This window comes from Anarhichas minor, unplaced genomic scaffold, assembly GCF_050575085.1.
Source record: "Anarhichas minor isolate MPS153535 unplaced genomic scaffold, ASM5057508v1 ptg000027l, whole genome shotgun sequence".
Lineage (NCBI taxonomy): Eukaryota > Metazoa > Chordata > Actinopteri > Perciformes > Anarhichadidae > Anarhichas > Anarhichas minor.
Genome location: NW_027466473.1, coordinates 13,913,870 through 13,931,329, shown reverse-complemented (window position 1 = coordinate 13,931,329; position 17,460 = coordinate 13,913,870). Strand labels below are relative to the sequence as shown.

Genomic DNA, 17,460 nt, shown 5'->3' with positions numbered 1-17,460 from the left:
TTAGTTTGGTGGTATCAATAATGCTAGCATTTGATTTATTGGCAACACAAATATCGATTCAATTTATTTTAATTTATATATATTTTTCGTGTTCTATTTTGGTGTTTTTAAGCAGGCACTGTTAGGGCAATTCTGAACAGCGTACAGGAAGTAAACATAAAAATGGGTCTCGTCGGCAGAGCAGCGTAATAAACCATAATCGTTTGTAATAGTAAAAATGGACTGCTTTTCATGGTCGAATGGGCTCTTGGAAATAAACGAAACTTTAGTGATCCAGCAACGAGGTGTCAGACTGTATGACGGTGATGATAAGGTATAGTTTTGTCTTCTGATAGCGACGTTTGTGGCCTGACACAACAATACAGCAGCTACAACTCCCATGCAACAATGTTATTAAGAGAACGTTAGCTGAATGATATTGACGGTTTGATTAATTAACATAACAATGTCGTGTACTCTGCTGTCATTGGACCAGGCTAAGCTTGATGTTGGAGTCGCCTTGTTGAGCACCCATCGGTTGATCTGGAGGGACGTTAAAAACCATGTAAGACAGCAGTGATCGTGTGAGAGTTGTTGCCGTTCACAGATTTGTCCTATGTTGTGTGTGTCTCTCTTGTGTGACGTCTGTGTTTCTCTTGTCACTTGCAGGAATGCTGCATAGCCATGCCCCTGTCACAGATCATCTTCTTTGAGGAGCAGGCTGCAGGAATAGGAAAGAGGTGAGTGTCAGTAAATACATCTTTTGTTGGGCACAGAAATATGAACAGAAATGAGAAGTAGGCTTTCAGAATTACATTAAGAAATTAGCAAACAACAAAATAGTGTGTTTTTATACCTAAATGTGTAATTTGAACCAAAACCCTTTATTGAGGTTCATTTAATAGCTTTTTTTCTGGAGCTGGCAAATGCTTCTTGTTGTTATGAGGGCTCTGTTGTAATAACATGAATAAAGTATGGAGCTTTGGTCACGTGATAACTGGTAGTTGTATTTGGGGAGAATATCATAGCTCCCTGCAGTTGAAAGCTCTGGGAAAAAATAGTAAGTGGAACTTAAGTGAGAATTTTTTTTAAATGTTGATAATAATTTTAATTTAAAAGAAGTAAATGGTGAATTAACTCTTGGCATCTCTTATCCTGTAGTGCAAAAATAGTTATCCACCTGCACGCAACACCTGCCAACAAGGAGCCAGGTCCCTACCAACATAGCAAGTACTCCTTCATCAAGCTGTCCTTCAAAGAACACGGGCAGATTGAGGTAGTGCCACTCATACAAGTAGTCCAAAGAGCTTTTTGCTTTACCCTTTTCATCTCTTAATGAGCATTCTTAAGTGAGACTCTTCACTGCTGGGAACTGACGTGGTGTCCTTTGCTTGCAGTTTCACAGGAGGCTAACAGAAGAAATGACTCAGAAGAGATGGGAGAATACGCCCGCTTCACAACCCATCCCCACAGGAACCGGCTCTCAGGTTAGAAGCTGAACAGATGCTCCTTCTCATCCGGTTAGACTCTTAAAAGCCAAACTGCCTTTCAGCATTTTATTAGGTGATGTACATGGGAATGACACGCCTATCAATTCAATTTATGTACCACAGGATGGCAGTGTTGTCTCCATATTTATGGGCTTGTCTATATTATCGGCCTAGTCATAACTTCTTCTGCCTTATTCACCAATATATAATAGTGACACGTATTGCTCAATTGGTAGAAATTGGCATTGACATCAATTTAAGTACATTGTCCCACAGCAGCACTCACACCAAAATAAAAAATAAACTTCTGTGTCGGCCGTTAAACTCTGTCCTTTCATTTGCATTAGGTCATGTGTCTCTAAATGAGATTCCATCCATTTTTGATAAACACTAAGAAATCAGAGTCACTAGAATTGATTTATGTACCGTAGTAGCAGTTGACCACAATTCGTTCCCTCCTCACTGTTTGTCTTTCCGTTCAGGCTTCTATTAAAGTGCCTGTGTGTGTTTCAGAACGTGTGTTTTTCTTTCCTTTGTGGTCACGCAGGCAGGAAGAACGCGTGCCGTGGGAATTGTTGGCATTGAGAGGAAGATAGAGGAGAAGAGGAAAGAAACAGACAAAAATATTTCTGAGGTACTGTCGAGCAAAAATACTGAAATACTGAGAAATGTGTCTCCTCAAAGCTGTTTATTTAGCCATATTTTTATGGAAATGACTGTGAGCAAACTGAGGATACAGAGTGGTTTAGTTCAAGAGCTTTCTTTCTTTTTTTTTTTTCTGCCAAAAACTTGTCACCATGGGAATTTATTGTAACTGACATTAAATCAAGCTGACCACAGCCGCTGTGACTTTCATGAGGCATCCATGAAGTTATGTGTTTATGCAACCTCAGTTGGTATTTATTGAATATCAATATAATAAAATGAAATAAAAATGACATATATTTCACTTAATGAAAATAATGTTATGGGTGTAGCGCTAGGGAGACTGTTCAGTTTTGGGCGGGGCTTTTGTGGAATGATATTTCAATTGTATATGTAGCCATGAAGTTTTTGTTGTTTATTTGTGAAAATTGCGAATTACACATTTAGTCTCTTTTCTTTCCAGGCCTTTGAGGATCTCAGTAAGCTGATGGTGAAGGTAAAGAATGCTTTCCTTTGTATGTTCAGATTTTACTGTAGTTGTTGATTTAATACAGAATTATTTCTTCTTATGTTCAAACATCATAGCCATAGATATCAAACCTGTGTTCAGCTCATATACGGCTATGCGGTGGGATTTGCTGAGTGATTGTCTACTTTAAATAACAGGCCAAGGAGATGGTGGAGCTGTCCAGATCTATAGCCAACAAGATCAAAGACAAGCAGGGAGACATTTCAGAAGATGAGGTAGGAACTTGAGCATAATCAGACACGGAAACAAGAGGGCGTGGCTTCAAACTACTGTACATATAGCAATAACTTAATCATAAAGTACTCACACAACTGATGTTGTGATTACCCAAATATTTTTTCCAAGTAGTTTTGCTTTTTATTAACAGTTTTGTTCTGCTTTATAGACCATTCGGTTTAAGTCCTACCTGCTGAGCATGGGTATCGCTGACCCCGTGACCAGAGAAACGCATGGATCAGGTACACATTACCATTTGCAGCTAGCTAAGCAGCTGGGTGATATGCTACAGGCTCCTCTGGAGGTTGGTGTGATTTACATCTACCTAAGATCAAACTCTAATGTTAGTCATCTACTTCTATTCCATTTTCTGACTCCATTACTCTTGCCCTCTCTCAGGAGCGTGGCGGTATGATGGCTCTCACTGAGGTGTACTGTCTCGTCAACCGTGCCAGAGGGATGGAGGTAATGCTCACAGATGCACACACAGAAACACTGAACGTCGTACTTGAGTGGGCATACCCATGTATGTTCACTCGAGCTGAACTAATAATACACAGCTTTTCTATCTATACATTACACACAAAGGTCTTTGGTGTCAGGCACAGAGGTCACTTTTCTTTCCCTTTGCTCAGCTTTTATCTCCAGAAGATTTGGTAAACGCCTGCAAGATGTTTGAGTCGTTGCAGCTCCCGTTGAGGTGAGTTGTGCTTGTCTTTGTATTGTTTGATTTATCGCTGCCCTCTTTCATCCATTCATATATGTATAGATCAGGCTTTGTGTTATGTAGTGCAGGGTTGACGCCTACACTATATCCCAGAGGCCAGGCTCTTCCTGTCTGACTTCCTGTTGTTGGAGTGTATTGTCCAGACCGCTGCGACTGTCATTTCCTGTCACTTCCAGCACCACGCTGGTCCTAGTACCCGCAAGCTGGTTGCTGTTCTTCAGCCAGCGCTCCTTATATTAGCTTCATAAAACATCATTCCCCTCTCTCTCTCTCTCACACACACACACACACACACACACACACACACTGTTTCCTTCATCCATCTTGTCCTCTGTGTAGGCTGCGTGTGTTTGACAGTGGTGTGATGGTGGTCCAGCTGCAGTCTCACAGCGAAGAGGAAATGATAGCCTCAGCTCTGGACAATGTAAGCTTTACCATTACAAACATCATACTGACATTGACACGCTTTAGACGGATCAAGCCAGCATGCTGTCTTGGCTATATATCTTAAGTCACAGTCGCCTTTAGGTTCAAAGGTTGTAATTAATTCCACGTCTCGTCATCTTTTTTTTCTTCTTCAGGTGTCCGACAAAGGCTCCTTGACAGCAGAGGAGTTTGCAAAGCTCTTGGGTCTCTCTGTTCTTCTCTCTAAAGAACGGTAAGTTGTGAATCTCATCGGTACAGATGATACAGGCGATCTGTTTTACTACACCATGTTGTTATAACGTTCACAGTTGTCTTTGTTTCTCATTTAGTTATTATTCTCTTCTCTATTCCTTCCTCTGTCTCCAGGTTGTTGCTGGCTGAGAAGGTGGGCCACCTGTGTAGAGATGACTCTGTTGAGGGTTTGAGATTCTACCCGAACCTCTTTTGACCTGCTCACAGTCATTGTTGCTGAAAAAGGAAAAAAAATAACTTCAACTGGGCAGCACTGTCTCTGCTGATAGACGAATGCATTGCCACTACATGAGCGTACCGCTGCACAATGTACCTATTCAGTCTGGTCATGATTTTTTTAACGGTTGGTGTTCTGTTTGTGGTAGATCTTTGCAAATCCACCTTAGGCACTGCCAGCTATCTTCTCTTTATGTCTGAGAGCTCGACTCTGTCTTGAAAGTTTGTCAAAGAGATACTTTTCCAGAAACTGTTAAAATACTGTCCATGCAGCAAAGTGTTCCCAGATCTGCTCTGCTTGATGGAGTGATCATCATGTGCATTTAGTAATTAATAGGTTTGGGAAAATTGCTATAATGGGATATCCAGTGGACATTTTCTTCACACTTTCTTGTGACGCAAAGCGTATACTTCTTTTTTACAAAACAAGTATGGATTGTTATGAAAGGCCCATAGCGAGTGATTACATGTTTTCCAAAGTGAAATGTACATTTCTGTAATAAATGAACAAGGAATGAAGCTTTGTCATGCTGTCTCGTCTTCTGAGGAGGGAGAGAACATGCCCAGATGTTCAAGTTACAATGAATTTAAAAACCCTACTTCACCTTTCATCTTGTCCTTTAAAACGGGATTCATGTCTTTCCTTCTCCAGTCAAACTGTCCTTGAATGTAATAACTTTTGTCTAGAAAACATTCAAGAAAAGATAAGGAAGCTAAAACAAAATGCCTGATCTGCTGTTAGTTTAGTTCACAGTGGGGAAAAAAATAGGGCACGATGCCAAATGTCATTATTCAGCCAATTAATCCTTTCATTGCAGAGGTTATGTTGTAGAAAGGCCAGTTGTGACCGTTTTGAAGGCAGACTGGAAGGTAAGCACCCTATAAATGCTCTTGTAAAATCACATTACCATGTCTACTCACAGTAAATCACATAAAGGGTAACCGCAGAAGTAATAATGAATGTGTGAGATGGGAGCATATTGTAATAAATCCCATCTGGTCTAAAAGTTATGCTTTCTGCTGAGATTGTTACAATAATGTCTAATCTGTGTGTGTGTCCTTATAGAGCTGCTCACACAGAATAAACAGTTCTTTGTTCCCATTGTGAACTGACCTGAACAGTAAAGGGTGTTTCATTTTCAGAGACGCTTCCTGTTTTCAGCTGTCTCTCTCTCTCTCTTGAGGAAATGTGAAGGTCTCAGCGCTACAGCTGATTAGATTACCCTGCCATGTATATATCATATACCTCCTTGTTTCAAGAGTTACAGTGAGGCAGGACTGATCGTAATGATTTGAGATTCATTGCATGACATTTAGAACTTTTCGTGAAAATTTACCAAGACAAAATAGGTCCTGTTCCTCCTGCATGCTGATATGGATTCACTCAATGGTGCATTTTAAGTGAATCCATGATGAGTGTCATCTGCTCAAATCTCAGTTTTCTTTCATCAATGGATAATAGAAGAAGACCTTGTCAGTCATCTTATGTGTGTGTGTGTGTGTGGGGGGGGGGGGGGGGGGGGGGGTCATCTGATTGTTTGTGATGAATAGTTCTTCTGTTTACTGTCATGACTAAATTAGAATGTTTTATTTTGTTACCCTGCCTCCTGGGCTGATTGAGATACACAACGCTATCCTGTCTTGATTTTCCATATGACTTTATCACGAGGTTCATTTTAGACAATCTACAACATCTTCATACACATTTTGTTTTTATCTGTGAATGCCTCTTGAAGGAGGGAATTATAGATCCATCTGTTGGATCTCACATATTTCTCCATGTAGTCACTTTCCTCAGTTTTTCTGATGACCCAGCCGCCAACAATATCTTTATAACAACAATATCTTTATTTCTTTCATACAGTATAATGCAATTTTTAAACTGCCAGGAGAGGAAAGGGTCTTTCATTTGTGCTTTTGGCCCTTGCCTGTAACAACAACCCTCTTGTATAAATGAACCTGATTGTGAACATGCTCCATTTTTCCATGTGCTACTTGAGAACCAATATTTTGGAAATTGATATCTAACAATTTGATCACAGAAGTTCAGAACACAATAGTAAGAACCACTTCCAAGCTAGTGAATAGTTTAGCTTAATTTTGCATAATGTTCCTGTGAAAACACAGTTAAAAAGTAAACTTGAGAAACGGGTCACGCATCTTATTAAAAGGTGATTGTTGGATAAAAAAAATGCTCTATTTGTTTTCCATTCATATTTATCTCTGAATTTCTTTCTGAAATAAAATAGCTTATTGGTTTGTTCACCGCTGCACAGTCGCCTACGTTGTCTTTACTGCGCCTGTACGTTTCTAGGAAGAAACAGACAGTCGGTTGCGGATACTATTCAATCCGCCCTGCTGCTGACCGTGAAGTGACTGTGAGCGGATCTCTCACGCGCTCTGAACACCGGCGCGCGCCTTTTGAGAACTCAGTTGGGTCTTTGACGCTGGTCCCGCTGACATGTGATTATTAGTAGATTATCAGTCGATAAAAACAAGTTTTACCAGCACGTGGAGGGACTGTTGTTGTCATTTGCTATGTTGGAAAATTGGAGGTGAATTATGCTGTGCTGAGTCGACAACAATGTGAGTACAAAAGCTCTATTTTCCAGCTAAAAGCAATGAGGGTTATGAACGCTGTGTGCCCGAGATGTTAAACTTTAGGTCTAAGCACTAGCCTATGTTAAAACCCAGGTTTAGAATCATATCCGCAGTTAAATTATATTTAACATGTATTATTTATAATATTTTCAAAATAAATAACATATATATTCAGCCTTCTTGGTGGCAGATACATTTGAGATAAGTATAAAGGAGATTACTATGAAACTCTTCACCTGAGAATAAATATTAGGCAAACCTTTTGACCCAGCCATGATGCGTTCAAGTAGCATAATGTACTGATTTAAGTAAATGCAACCTTATGTGATTAGTCTATGCTTCTTACAGTCTATGGTCCATGCATGTGCAACGCAAACCCCAATACTACGATTTGAATGGGAGTGTGAAATACAGGCAGCAGCCTGGTGCCAGAACAACTGTTTCTCAGAACGTCTCTTGTTTGTCTAAGGACACGGCAGAGAAACAAGTGAAAACTTTGCAAGCAACCGAACAACAAGGATTGGGCTCTCCTTCATAAATATTTGTTATGGACTGCTTGTCTGCTGATGGAAGGAAGAGTCTCCACTGTTAATCCCCAAAAAACTCATGGTCAGAGCTTTATGTTCCAGCCTTCCTGTTTTACCTCAGATCAGTGCACTGCATCTTCCAAGCCTCATTCTGTCTGATGACGCCCACAACCACTATTGGTTGTTGCCTGCTGCCTTCTTGTAGATTCTTAGTTTGTTGTTTATTTTGTGATTTGCCTCTGATTTGTAGAGGTCAGGGATGGTGGAAGAGGACGGTCATGTGCTGAAGGAGAAAACCGAGGCACGGACATCGGAATGCCACAGGCTGTGTCACTGCTGCCCTTTCTGCTGGCACTCATGGGATGTGGTGAGTCTCCCCAAACAACAATCTAACACGACTGCATGTTTGAAAAGGCTGGCAGGATCATTGATTTTTTTTTTTAATTCACTTGATCAAGCAAACACATGTTAACTTAAATGTGCTCTACCACCCTGGAGGGAAAAAAAGGGCAGAGGAACGAAGGGTGTAATGTCGGGTCAGCCTCTTCCTCTTCCCACACCCTCTGTGCTTTGTGAGGATGTGAGGTTTTCACAACAGGATTTACACACAACACGACACAATAGCTCTTAAAATAATGTGCAACTGTGCGGCAACATTTAGACTTTTTCCCTGGATGCTGATAGGCCTATTGCAATTTAACTGGATGTCACCTGGACATGGGAAATACCGTATATCAGTAGGCCTGTACATCATTTGTTGTTAGATAACTGTGCATGGGATTTTGGTATCATAAATCATGATGCACACTTATTATGTTGTCAAAAGTGACACATAGCATATTTCTCCCAGATTGATTTCTAAAATGTGTGTCAACTAGAAATGTTCCTATTTTACTACACTTAACATATTGTCCACCTAAACAGATATTTGTATCAATTATAGAACATGTTAATGACTCACTGCAGAAAACTGAGTCACAAACACACCTCTATGGCCACAGTAACAGTCAGCTTTGCAAAGTCACATCAAGACAAACAAAGACAAAAAAAAAGCAGATGTAGAAAATGCAGCAGATTGTTGTGCACGATGCATGAACAATAGGTGAAATGGTCTCTCTCTCTTTGCTTTATGTGACTCCTTTTCATCCTTCCCTGTAGCTTTGGCAGGGCTCAATATCTGGCCCTCCTTCCACGTTGCCCTCAGCAACGCCAGTGTATTTGTGGACTTCAGCACAAAATCCAACAGCAGCACCATCCGCAACACGAGCCTTTCGCTGGTCAACACGGAAACCAACACCACCCTTCTGACCAGGACTATCCCCAACATCCAATCGGCCGGTAGGGTGGAGTTCAACTGTTCTTGCTTCCTGTATGCAGGAACTTTCCGGTTCCTGCTGAGGCAGACCAGCATCACTGCTGTTTCTCGTGCTAATGGCACACACGGCAGTAGCGCGGAGAGCACTACCTGGTGGTGGAGTTCAGAACTGCAGGTGCAGTGGCCCACCTTTCACATCGCTGTGGACAGGGCCGGAAACCACTCAGGATCATTTCAGGCAAGACAAACAAGATCTCAAACTTTAAACACTAAGGTTTAATGAGGACCAGATTGATCCATACATCTCTTCTTCTCTCTCTCTCTCCAGGTTGGGATATCCACCAATGAACACTTTCAGGCTTGCTCCAGCGGCACCGACTCGGCTCTCTTCTTAGAAGTCAGCTACATGGAGTACAACCAGATAGGGCGAATCAGCATCGACAAGGTCCAAGCCCGCACGCGACACCCAATCAAACCCCTCCGTTCCCAGAGTGTTGAGCTGTCCTGCGCCTTCCCCTTCACAGAGAGAGACTTCATACAAGTGGCTTTACGATCTCCTCACGCAGCGCAGGATGTGAAGAGCTCTGGACCGCTCTACCTGTCCCGCATCTTCTCCTATAAGCTGCTGGTGGAAAATACCAACGCTTACAGGAGTGGTTGTGAAGGGACTATGACTGTTAAACTGATAACCCCACCTTGTGCTCACGTCAATGGGAAAGTATTGCTGTATAAGGATGCAGGTGTTGGGAGAGGGATTGCGGGTTCCTCGGGGATGGAGGCAGGTGAAACAGCACTGGTAGGGTTTGGACAAGAAGAGCCCTCTTCACCTCTGTTGGCCTTCAACTGGCTGACCCAGGGAGAGAACGAGACAGAATTCAACTGCTCTGTGTTTTACACTGGAAGGAACAAGTACTGCTTTCGCTTTGTTTTCAACTTCAGTCGCTCCCCCAGCCCTGCACAGACCTGTTTGGTGGTTCACAGGAGTGCAGGTGAGATGTAATAGATCGACAGATACACATTTGGCACCTGCAAAGAATACATTTACACTGTGATTTTGTTAAAACCTGGAGGGAAAGAGTTACTTTTCTCTCAGTCATTAGTTAAGGAATGGCTTCAGTAGGCAAAGGGCCTTTTTCATAGATGACATGTTTGACCGGCCAAAGTAAGAAAAACACAGGTGTGAAAATGAAAATGAATGATGGCTGAATTCCATTTAGCTGCTTTGGTTTCTGGGTCCTGAAGTTGTGTCTGCTTGCTCATTGTCACACTGTCATTTAATATCTATAAATAGCAACATCCTGTTGAGATTGAACATTGCGTTATAAAAACAAAGATGACAGCCTCATAAGATTGTTTTTCAAACTTTTAGAAGCAAACATAAAGACTATTTTAAGGCATGACTGAAATAGTCTTTATTTAGTTTGTCGAGGTGGAGGGTGACCTAATCCGTCTCAACAGCATAACAAGATCACACAATATCTGTGTGTTCAGATGTAGAGCTATGTTGAAATCGTTTATTATTATGTTGTGAAAATGCAGTGTGCAAACGGAACATCATAATATAAAAAAACATGAAATCAGTGCCAACAAAGCACATCACCACAATGCAGAAAATAGGCATCGTAAACTACAGCTGACGGGCCGTGCCACTATTTTTATTCTTGTACATTCCCATGCATCCTAGTGTAACTAATACCACAGTGCATAATGTCACATCACACTGAAGTGTCAGCCTCAGCACATAACTCATCATTCTGTTATTCAGTGTGCAGATACACAACTGAGTCATTCATAAGAAATTATAATGTTCAACACCAGCAAATATATATACACATTAGGCAGCACTAACTTTAAGGCCATTTACCAATTAGATAATAAACCGTTGAATTGTCACATTCTAAATATAGTCCGATGCTTTTGTCGCTGTGTGTCCTCGCTTTGTCTATTTTGGGGATGAAGCATTAACTGGTCGATGTCATGTGATGTGATGGTTGCGTCTTTTTCAGCTCCACGTAGAATGGTCCTATAATGCTATACTTCTCCTGGCTTTTTATTCCCTCAAAATGATCCCAGCATTGCACGACATTCACATTAACAGCACATAATTAAGGCTTGCACACTTACTAATTTATCTGCAATTAAAACTTTTTTGCCAATCTGTTTTTTTTTGCAGAGTCAAGGGGCCCGTGGCTGCCGTGGAGTGTGTGCAGTGTGAGCTGCGGAGAGGGGGTGAGGGAACGAGTGCGTGAGTGTTTGCTGCCCTCAGGTGTGGGAGGGATGCAGTGCACTGGCATGGTGAAGGAACAGTCCCTCTGCTCGTTGGAGGCCTGTGTTGGTCAGTCTTTTCATCCCTCACTCTCTCTGTCCCTTGATTTTCACTTTCTCATATTTCGTCATCTTTCTCCTCGTCAAAAAAAAATAATAGATGTGCTTTTGGAGCATACCATTTACATAACTGTCTCCCTTTTCTTGTTCCCAGTGGTGCCCGCTCCTTCTCCATCCCTCCCCCCCGTGGCCGTCGGAGTTGCCCCCCTGGGTGGTAACATGGTGGTGGTGGTCGGTATCTCCCTCTGCCTGGCTGTGATTCTGGCTACTGTTCTGGTGACTTTGTGGAGAAAGCTTTGCAAGACCCCTCAGTGCAGCTCTGTCCGCAGAGGCTCCATGCATTCCCCTGGGGGACGCAAGCTCTCCGACGAGGCGTCCATTTGTGGCCACAGCCTCCAGAGGCCCAGCCTGTCTGACGGCCACGGCCAACCGGGGGGCACGGGTGTGGGTGTAGCCCAGATAGACAGGCCTTCCCTGAGCAGTCAGCCTCTCTCAGAGACCCTGGTGGTACCTCTCTCACAGGAACAAGAAAGACTGTCCCCCACAGGTCAGAAGGTGCTGCCACCAATATTTGGGTATGTTTAGAATATTCATCACTTTCATCACTGGCGAACATTATCGTCAAACCTTTTGTCACTCCCCCAGTCTTAGAAATAACAATATTGTCTCTCTAGGTACCATTTGGCTCAGCAGCAGTTGAAAGCAATGAAGAAGAAGGGGTTAAAAGAGGCAACACAGCTGTACCATGTCTCTTCCAGCCCTGTCCATGACACCGTGTTAGGGACATCTGCTTCACCCACTAACTCCCCCATTCCTACGCCAAGTGAATTCGCTCATCCCACACTCCCCATGGGCCTCCAGGACGACGCTAACCACAATCATTTTCGGGTTGCAACTCGTTTTTCTGAGCTGCCATCGCAGACTTCTAGGGTCCCGCCGGACAGACTGAGTCCCAGAGTGGAACTCGTCTTAGGTCCATCTGCTCATGCAAGTGGGGGCAGCTCAAAATGGCGTGACCGCACTGCTGACTGGGTGGAGATGGTAGAGAGGAGTGGGTTAGTTGGTCTCAGAGGAAGAGGAGGAGGAGAAGAAGCAGGGATGGGAAATTCCTTTAATAAGAATCCAAATTTCCGCCGGACCTCCAGTTTTAACGACACCAAACCCCAACCTCTATCCTCTGTACACTCCAGACAGTTCAGAGAAAGGAGCATGACCCAGGTCAACTATCCAGCTTTATTTATGTGTTCATATATATGTATTGTAGATCATATTTTCTTAATTAACAGAGATTATACATTGTCCTTTTCAGGTTGGACCTCGGACCCTTCCTGAAGGAAGTTGTTGGAATAAAGGAGGATGGGAGAGGCAGCCGTACAGCTCTTACCCCATTCCAGAGCATGGGGCCCCAGAGTGGGCTAAATCCAGACCCCAGAGAAATGATCAGAGGAAGCCCTGGATAGAGACAGCTGCTCCTTCTCACAGCAATGAGCTCAAACACACAGGAACCAACACAAACAGCATTTCAGCATGTGAGAAACATGCCAAAGTAGAAGTCGGTGGCGCTCAGGACAGGCAAAGGAGTGGTGAGGCGGGAGGCGGAGAGGGAATCTCGGGGATCGGGGGTCCAGCCACGGGGCCCGTCAGCCTGAGTGTGGATCGCGCAGAGCGTGCTGAGCTGAACTGGAACCGTCGTGGCCCATCGCCTATCCAGAGGAACATCCTGGCCCGGAAATTGAAGGAGGCTCAGTCGTACTCTGGGGTCAAGGGGCGGCAGCGCAGCTCCACCTTTAGTGTATCGCCCTCGGAGCAGAGGAAAGGCCGCTGCCACTCTCTGCCAATGTCTGGAGGCTACAGCAGCAGTGGCGGCTCGCCCTACAGGCTGAGTGAGGCAGAGCAGAGGATGTTGGACCTAGATCTGTCCTCAGCATATGTAGGCGAAGAGGACTAGATGTTTGTAGTACTGCACCAGGGAGGAATTTACATTAAATCCTAGCGTCATCCTCTCTGCCATATCTGTGACTTGATCCTAACACAGACACACATATCAGTGAAGATTGTATTGTATGTTTGAGATTTGGGAAGTTTGCTTATATATGAGGGAGAGAGAAAAACATCTAATTTTATTTTTTGAAAAGCTATTTATGTTTCTATTTCAAAAAAACGTTTTTCCATTCAAATTTTATTGGAATTATTTAATTTTATTAATTTGATATGCATTATAATTTAACATATACTATCTTCAGAGTGTTTCTTAATGTATCAACTACTGGTACAGTATTCACCACAATAAGTCATATGTGCCCTTCCAATGACAGCATTCAAAACAGCACAGAAGACAGGTTAGTCTTCTTGTTCTATTGCTGAATGTCCCACTGTATAACATTGTGCTGTTGTGAAAGTCACTCTCACTGTGACGTGACAATGTTCTATGTGACATAAGCAACGTCAACAATTTTTCAGAAGTCAGAACAGCAGTATGCAGTTGTAACTGTGTTTGAGGACAGTCAAAAATTAACATCAGTGAGGCATTGTGGCTGAGTTGCCGTTTGTTTTATTGTTTGAGTAATTTTATACACTTCATAGAAAGCAGTGTTTCGTGGAAAATAGAAGATACTGTACTGTCAACATTTGATTATGGTTTCAAATGATTAAACAATGGTTGAAGTTCAAATAGAAAGAAATTAAACACAACATCAGTCTTTCCCCTCGTTTTTTTTTTCATTCTGAATCACACAGGGGAATATGAAACCAAGTCATTTTTACATTTCCCCTGCTCCACTGCCTGCAGCGTCCAAGAAAACCAGAGGCCGCACCTTCATGGTGGTGTGTCTGAGGGAATACCAAAGGCCTTTCCAGGTCCCCCACACCACCCCATCGTCATGCGGGCCCTTGTACTTCCCTTTGCGGTAGAACTTCCCATTTAGGTTGGCTGCATGACATCTACAGATAAAAGGTAAGTACACAATGTCAAGGATGCTACATTTTTCACTACATATCTTCATGTATATGTAGTGTTTCAAACAGTTTGAAAAAAAACAGGCAGAACTAAACTCAGTACAGAAACTCAAACTGTATTTCCAGAAATGTGGTCATGCTTGTGCAAAATTCAAGCAGAAGGAAGATAAAGCACAGAGCAATAGTGATACGCACTAGGTTTTATTTAAAAAGTCTCACCTGTTGAACCACCAACCTGCCTTATTCTCCTCAGCACAGTTGCCCTGAAGGTAGCGGTCATTGTCCTGTTGATGACCGTCGTCAGTGTTATCACAGTCATCATTTCCACATTGTCATTATGACATGATATATTGGTAAAAGGGGATAGATGACTAACCTGATCTCTGGTGCTGAACTGCATCCCGCTGAGGCAAGCAGACCACTGCTCCACCATCCCCCCACCACCAGTCAGAGCATCTCCAGCTTTCCCACTATACGGCCCATACTGGAGACGATACTTATCCTGGAATAGGCATGAAGGGAAGGGACGTTTGTTGGGAATCACAGTTACTTCTGAGACCAACAGAACTGTAAAACGGTTTATCTTACGGCCTCATCGGCGATCTTGAAGTTCTCATAAAATGCATAACTTCTCTGTCCATCCCAGTCCATTAGATCTATCTTCACCAGGTTCTTACCTTCAGGGCAAAGAAATACAGGCAAGAAATGAGAAGAAAAAAAAACCAGCAAACCAGGCAGAACATTACAGAAAAAAATATTTCAAAATAAAATACTGCTTGTAAAAATAGATTCTGGGAGTTAAATAATTTCTGACCTTCTGAGAGTAGGGAATACATGTGCTCATTCCCCAACCAAAACTCATCATTCCACAGTTTGAAGTCACCAAAGCCATCTCTGTAGTCTACCCAGTCTCTAGAATGAGAATTAGGCAGATATATATGACCTCACAACAACTGTGGGAAATCACCTACACAACACCTGCACTGTTTGCAAGGATTTTGAGATATATAATATCCCCATATACTGTACGTAGGCTAGTTTCTTTGCTTTAAATACCTGTTGAAGTCAACTTTTCCATGCCGACGTCTCTGAAACACCGTCCACCCTCCTCCATCCTCCATGTCACAGTAGGCCAAAAAAGGTTCCTGGTGTAATTTGGGTCTGATGCGGTAGTAACCGCTTGGTGGTCTCAGTCTGTCAAACAGCTCAGAGCAGTCTAGAAAGAAAGCATTGAAAAGGCTTTAAAAATAGCTGATTATAATCCTCATCATTGTATCTCATAATACACTTACTTCATGTTGCATATTATGAACATATATCATTATTTCATGAAATGGCTATGTATATATTGGATGTTCCAAACTCTTACTTAAAATAAACACCCAAACACTTACAGTATATGAGCTTTGCTTACCTTTGTCATAGACAATCACACTGCCTTCAGGTGGAAGTGGTTTAATCTGTGTCATGTCAGAGCTGTCTAATGCCCCACTGCTGTTGTGGTTTACACCAGTGGCTGTGTCAGTTTCAGGTTTAGTATTAGCCGAAGCAGGTTGAAATGGCCAGATGTATTTGTGCATCTGCAAGTGCTCAACCTGCCAATTCCCAATCAAGAGTTTATTCTCCAGTTTCCTTATGCTGCGCTTGAGAACTGTCACCTCCGGCCCGCACGATTCCACTGCCTTTAATGAGGAAAACCGATTTAAAGTTAAACATGACATTTCTACCCTTGTTTTAATACTAGAGGGGCCAGCAAAAGCATAGGGCCGCACCTACAGCAGGCATCTATGAAACACACTTTTATTTATATTGACTCTCCGGACTTTTTCTAGGAATGATAGTTATTTTACAGCCCTGCCTGCAATTTATGCTTTTTGAACCAAATGTTGTCCATTTTCTATGTCAATACAAAAATAAAGCTGCTGAAGCCCTTAACGAGTATAGGATAAGCTACTTACTGACAACGGTGTAGAAGAGGCCAAGGTTGGGCACACCAGAGCCAACAACAGCAGCACTGCCATGACTTTTAGGAAAAAGTCCTTTGCTGCTATATCAGTCTGAAATTTTAAACACAATAAGATACAACAAATACAATTCTTCAAACTTTCTTCAAAATATCTGCAGCACAAGCCTACCTTCATTTCATGAAGTCTTCTCTTGTTTGCTCTGGGTTCAGTGTTCTTTTCCTCTGAAAAACATGTCAGTATATTATTTATAGGCTGGGCCGGTTCTGCATGGTTCACATGAGAGGATCCAGACTCGACCAACCTTGCCAAACCTTGAACTCCAGCCAGTTACCTTCTCCATCAACAATATTTGGGAAGAGTAGCTGATGCCAGACCTGCAAATGTCCACATGGACAGAAAGTGTTGAGAGGACTCCATTTCTTAAATAGCAGAAGTACTGCCCTTTGTATTTTTCATATTTTCTTTCCTTTCAAAATTTGATAAGCAAAATCATTCTAAAAATGTGCATATATATACATCCATGTTCTGCCAGATTACTCCATGAGGACATATTGTCTTCATTAAACAGAAAACAACGTGACCCTTATACAGTGGGTTCAGTTGAACATGTGTTGAACAAGCTTTCAAAAGTCTCCCATATATCCTACATGTTAAGAAAAAAAGCATTAGGACAATGATTCCAAGTATACGGCTATTGCAGCAGATAGAATAAAGAAAGTGATAACCAAAAGTGGACGTTCTAGTATGTGTACAATAAACTTAGTATATGTTAATATTATAGAATAGAGATAATCACATGCAAAACAGAGATATAAAAAAAAAAAACACAGGGTTCAGCAACCAAGAACAAAGAAAAGGGAATAAGTTCTTCAATTCACTGCCTGGGTAGGCAGTAGATATGGCTCCCCCTATTGTTTGTAGTCGGTGGTAAATATATATATATATATATTTTTTTTCATTATTAATTTATATACATATAAAACGTAATTTAATCAAATTCATTTTGATTAACATGAATTTATCGTTGGCCATCTACATTTTACCACGTCATTTTTGTCTGTTATGAATATGTATTGTTCCACCATGACCCTGGTTTTGAACAGAACAATTAAAAGTGCAAAAGAGTAGTTACATACTGGTGTATCCTACCGGTTATTGTTCTATCTCAGACTGCAGTCTCTTTTACCTTTAATTTAGGATTTCCCTGGAATTTTGCCAAAGTTGGACTTTTTCTAAATTGTTCACCTTAATAAACTGAACAAATATAGATTTCCACAAATGCAAATTATT

General features: G+C 42.0%; 3 protein-coding genes across 4 annotated transcripts; 2 read left to right on the top strand and 1 right to left on the bottom strand.

Moving 5' to 3' along the window:
* The first annotated feature begins 136 nt into the window (after nt 1-136).
* Nucleotides 137-4,999, top strand: vps36 (vacuolar protein sorting 36 homolog). Its single transcript, XM_076102180.1, has 14 exons — nt 137-313; nt 476-544; nt 649-719; nt 1,141-1,255; nt 1,377-1,466; nt 2,017-2,103; nt 2,578-2,610; nt 2,781-2,858; nt 3,029-3,163; nt 3,259-3,324; nt 3,495-3,559; nt 3,926-4,010; nt 4,168-4,244; nt 4,379-4,999. The coding sequence occupies exons 1-14, from the start codon at nt 218-220 to the stop codon at nt 4,458-4,460; spliced, it is 1,149 nt and encodes a 382-aa protein (XP_075958295.1). The 5' UTR covers nt 137-217; the 3' UTR covers nt 4,461-4,999.
* A 1,849-nt stretch (nt 5,000-6,848) lies between these two features.
* Nucleotides 6,849-13,950, top strand: thsd1 (thrombospondin, type I, domain containing 1). 2 transcript variants are annotated; one of them, XM_076102564.1, is made up of 8 exons: nt 6,849-7,066; nt 7,859-7,975; nt 8,767-9,161; nt 9,252-9,912; nt 11,097-11,258; nt 11,403-11,823; nt 11,923-12,466; nt 12,558-13,950. In XM_076102564.1, exons 2-8 carry the CDS (start codon nt 7,924-7,926, stop codon nt 13,194-13,196), a joined length of 2,874 nt encoding a protein of 957 aa, XP_075958679.1. In that variant the 5' UTR covers nt 6,849-7,066; nt 7,859-7,923; the 3' UTR covers nt 13,197-13,950. The 2 variants fall into 2 exon arrangements, with proteins under 2 accessions (XP_075958679.1, XP_075958678.1); XM_076102563.1 differs by lacking the exon at nt 6,849-7,066 and adding an exon at nt 7,082-7,690.
* fgl1b (fibrinogen like 1B) lies at nt 13,787-16,510 on the bottom strand. Its single transcript, XM_076101459.1, has 9 exons — nt 16,502-16,510; nt 16,162-16,260; nt 15,618-15,885; nt 15,260-15,419; nt 15,018-15,115; nt 14,792-14,880; nt 14,580-14,705; nt 14,423-14,487; nt 13,787-14,188 (listed from the first exon to the last, which is right to left on the bottom strand). The coding sequence occupies exons 1-9, from the start codon at nt 16,508-16,510 to the stop codon at nt 14,008-14,010; spliced, it is 1,095 nt and encodes a 364-aa protein (XP_075957574.1). The 3' UTR covers nt 13,787-14,007.
* Nucleotides 16,511-17,460: the final 950 nt, after the last annotated feature.